The sequence below is a fragment of the Aquarana catesbeiana genome, linkage group LG03 (genome assembly GCF_042186555.1).
Source record: "Aquarana catesbeiana isolate 2022-GZ linkage group LG03, ASM4218655v1, whole genome shotgun sequence".
Lineage (NCBI taxonomy): Eukaryota > Metazoa > Chordata > Amphibia > Anura > Ranidae > Aquarana > Aquarana catesbeiana.
The window spans coordinates 712,360,094-712,364,741 of NC_133326.1; the positions used below are offsets into that span (position 1 = coordinate 712,360,094).

General features: G+C 41.9%; 1 protein-coding gene across 1 annotated transcript; it reads right to left on the minus strand.

Moving 5' to 3' along the window:
- Nucleotides 1–981: 981 nt before the first annotated feature.
- Nucleotides 982–3,627, minus strand: LOC141134903 (E3 ubiquitin-protein ligase Midline-1-like). Its single transcript, XM_073624335.1, has one exon. The coding sequence runs from the start codon at nt 3,585–3,587 to the stop codon at nt 2,016–2,018; it is 1,572 nt and encodes a 523-aa protein (XP_073480436.1). The 5' UTR covers nt 3,588–3,627; the 3' UTR covers nt 982–2,015.
- Nucleotides 3,628–4,648: the final 1,021 nt, after the last annotated feature.

The window sequence follows — 4,648 nt, forward strand, 5'->3', positions numbered from 1 at the left end:
TTAAAATGTACAAATATTTGTTATTTATTAGCTCAATACAGGTTCATGTTCTAGAATTAGAAGGAATTTTGTAAGTTATGTTGTATTTGTATCCGATAATAATGATTTTCCTGTATTTTCAGCAAAAATATTATTTTGATAAACATTTGCGCAATTATCATATGACTTAAATCTAAAAATCTAATAAATCAAAAACCTAAAAATCAGTATAAGTGATACAATATAAAATCATTATTTATAAAAGTGATCCCATAGAATTCTATTGGTGATCCATTCTATGGGGACACATTATATTAGGATCCATTATAAAAGTGATATAATATATGATATAATAATGTAGATACACTTATCAATCATACATGATGACAGCGATAGATAGATAGATAGATAGATAGATAGATAGATAGATAGATAGATAGATAGATAGATAGATAGATAGATTTGGTCTTAAAGAACCAGTACACCCCACAAGAGTGAATCATCAGGGGTCTGTATGGACCCCTGATATTTCACCAACTCACCAACCCCCCCCCCCCACCTACAGGGCTGTTTAAAAATGTAAAAAATAAAAAAAATACCTAATTAAGGGTTCCTTCCCACAGGTACTCTGGCCGCATAAATGAGTAATTTGTTCCTGCAGCTGAAGCCATGTTCAGAGCCATACACCTGACCCCACACACCCACCTAGGTTGGGGGGTCCCTGTCAGGTAATGTACGGGGCCCCATGATTTCTAACAACAGCCCTGAGCGTGTTCTCCGGTCTCACCCTCTTTGGCTTCCCGTATATTCTACATATTACCAGCCTAATGTATGCCGTGTCTCTGTAAGGTATTGTCCTCTCTGGTGGGGAAGATGAGGGTGAGACCGGAGAACATGCTGCACAGCAATATACATCTCAGTGCTGATAACAGTGACACCAACACAATTATATTACTGATACATTCTATTAAAGTCTATGCCAAGCTAAGAACTTTTCTTTATAGTTTTGGATGGAGTGAGGGAGGATTAGAACCCCTGTTATGTTTTTACTGCTATCTGGGGATTCCCCTCACTTCCTGTCCTGCTGACAACATTGTACTGGGCAGGAAGTGAGAGGAAATCAGCAAAGGGGACCCAGACATACATTTTTAGTAGAATAGGGGAAGGTTAGAGCCCCAGTCAGATTTTATTATAATTGTGGAGAGCTCTCCTCACTTCCTGCTTGGTAAAATCTTGTCACCGGGACAGGAAGTGAGGAGAAATCTCTTTAATGGAAATCTGGATAGTAGTAAAATCCTCACAGGGGTTCTAATTCTCCCCACTCCATCCAAAACTAAGAAAAGAAAACATTATGGGTGGACATACACTTTAATGATACATCACATTTTATTGTCTTAGCAGTAAATCTCTAGATCCCTTCTTCATATATTTCCTCTGAGATTGTTACATTTCTTTTCATCTCTATTTAGTATAGATTGTATGGAATAGGAGGAGGAAAGAGAGGAGAGGTGACCCCATCCTATCCAATCACAGCGACCGCACTGCACCCCGCACAGAGTGACTGCATGTGGGGGAGGGGCAGAGAGTAGGGGGAGGGGCAGGAGGAGGAGATTGGTGATGTCACACACTGTCATAACTTTCTGTTTAATGATTACAATGAAAGTAATTATCATGAGATAGATAGATAGATAGATAGATAGATAGATAGATAGATAGATAGATAGATAGATAGATAGATAGATAGATAGATAGATAGATAGATAGATAGATAGATAATTATATAGATAGGCCACACCCCTCTTTACTGACAAATAGGAACATGTCATTCACTGTTACTCCATTAACTGGAGAGATCTCCTATCCAATCACAGGGAGTGACAGAGGGAGAAATCTCACATTTATCAAAAACCTGCAGGGCACTGACTGAAGTCCCACCCACTGCTTTATCCTATTGGCTGAATTTTCTACCAATCCCACCACCCATCCCTGTGACATCACCAGTCTCTGGGCGGAGTTCTCACTATGACTATTATTCCCTATTCCCCCCCACAGATCTTTATACATCCTCTCCATACACATATCCCAGCATGGAGGGGCTCAGTGAAGGTGGTGGTGAAGGTGTGGAGATGTCGGATCGGGTCACACAGATCATAAAAGGAGATCCGTCCGACTTCATAATCCAGATCTATCCTGACTCTGTTACTGGAGAGATTGGAGGGAAAGGGGATCTCTTTACTGTCATGTCTCTCCACATACTGATCACCTCTCCTGTACAATCCCCAGGACTTGTTATTATATCCAATCGCTGACTGCAATCCCAGTCCCCTTTCTATACTGGGGTAACACATCCCGACTCCCCACCAATCTGATCCCCCGACATCCACTTCCCAGTAATGTCTCCCTGAGGAGAAACTCCGACTGCTCAATACCTGAGAATAATTCTGAAATCTCTCTGGTGTTTCTGGACGATTCTGTTTTCTATCTAACCTGGATACAGTTTTCCTGTCATCTGATATATGGAGATAATTATTAGCTGTGTTTACATCCAGTAATATGTCTGCAGCTCCCTGTATATAGAAGGATACATTTACCTCTGTTATTATATCAGATAATGTGTGTAATGTGTGTGATATCCCATCCACATCCAGACCCCCTCCATCATGGAGGAGCTTCTCATGTCTCTCTCTGTCCTCATTATCTCCATCCTCAGTATCACACAAGTCACCTGTGTCTGATTCCTGTAAGACAGTCAGTGGATCCGTCATGTTACACAGCTCCTCAATGTGACGTATCTTCCTGGACAGCTCCTCCTTCTTTATTTCCAGATCCCGGATGGAGACGGAGATCCGCTCTGCCCTCCCGGAGATTTCCCTCAGGATTCTCTTCTCCAGGTCTTCCAGACGTCTCCTGACATCTCTAAACAGAGCAGTGACTCTCTCGGTGTCACCAGATGCTTCTTCTTCTACTTTCCTCCTGTGTTCCTGCAGACTCTGGACTCTTTCCTCCATCTCCTCTCTCTTTATCAGAAGTTTCTGAAGAACATTCCCCAGTGTCTCCTTCTTCTTCTCAGAAGCCTCATCCAGCATCTCCACCTGGTGTCCTCGATGTTCTCCAGCCAGAGTACAGGACACACAGATACAGGTCTCATCCTCAGTGCAGTAATACTCCAGGATCTTCTTATGGATGGAACATTTCCTGTTCTCCATGGACAAGGTGGGGTCACATAAGACGTGTTCTGGGGACTTTTTGTGGGCTCTCAGGTGTTTATCACACAGAGAAACCTCACAGAGCAGACAGGATCTAACAGCAGGTACAGGATAGTCCACACAGTAAGTACAGAAGACCCCGGACTCCTCCCGATCTGGCTGAGCAGACAGGAAATTCTCCACTATGTTACGTAGTGTTATGTTCCTGTGCAGTGCAGGCCGATCCTGAAACTTCTCTCTGCATTCAGGACAGGAATATCCTCCAGACCCCTCCTGTGTATCCAGCACACGATCAATACAGAGCCGACAGAAGTTGTGTCCACATCTCAGCATTACAGGATCTGTATAAATGTTCAGACAGACGGAACATTCCAGGTCAGCTCTCAGGTTAGCAGACGCCATCGCTGACAGTAGAAGAGAAATGAAAGTGAAAATCTCTGACACCGGAGAAGAATGTAGTTGGGAGGGTCACATTCTCCTACACAGGGTGAGGCTGATCCAGATCTGTATTATTAACCACTTTTTGAGATGTGTTGTTTACAAGTTAAATACAGTTTTTTTTTGCTAGAAAATTACTTAGAACCCCCAAACATTATACCTTTTTTTTGTCTAACACCCTAGAGAAAAAAATGGTGGATGTTGCAATACTTTCTGTCACACCTTATTTGCGCAGTGGTCTTACAAGCGCACTTTTTTGGAAAAAGTACACTTTTTTGAATTAAGAAATAAGACAACAGTAATGGTAGCCCAATTTTTTCTATATTGTGAAAGATAATGTTACAACGAGTAAATTGATACCCAACATGTCACACTTCAAAATTGCGCCCGCTCGTGGAATGGTGACAAACATTTACCCTTAAAAATCTCCATAGGCGACGTTTAAAAAATTCTACAGGTTGCTTGTTTAAGTTACAGAGGAGGTCTAGGGCTAGATTTATTGCTCTCACTCTACCGATCGCAACGATACCTCACATGTGTGATTTGAACACCGTTTTCATATGTAGGCGCTGCTCACGTATGCGTTCGCTTCTGCATGCGAGCTCAGCGGGATGGGGCGCGTTTAAAAAAAAAAATTTTCTTATTTATTTTACCTTTTATTTTTTTATTTTTACATTGTTCTTTAAAAAAAAAATTGTGTCACTTTTATTCCTATTACAAGGAATGTAAACATCCCTTGTAATAGAAAAAAGCATGACAGGTCCTCTTAAATATGAGATCTGGGGTCAAAAAGACCTCAGATCTCATATTTACACTTAAATGCAATATAAAAAAAAAATTGTAATTTAAAAAAATAAATCGCCCTTTAAGAGCTATGGGCGGAAATAACGTTTTGCATTGTTATGGAGACGGGTGGGGGCCATCTTCCCCTCACTCATCTCCATGCCCAGCAAGGGTAAAGAATCGATCGCCTCCGCCGCTGGCAACGGCTCCGGTAAGCGGCGGAGGGCACCGGAGCGCGACGG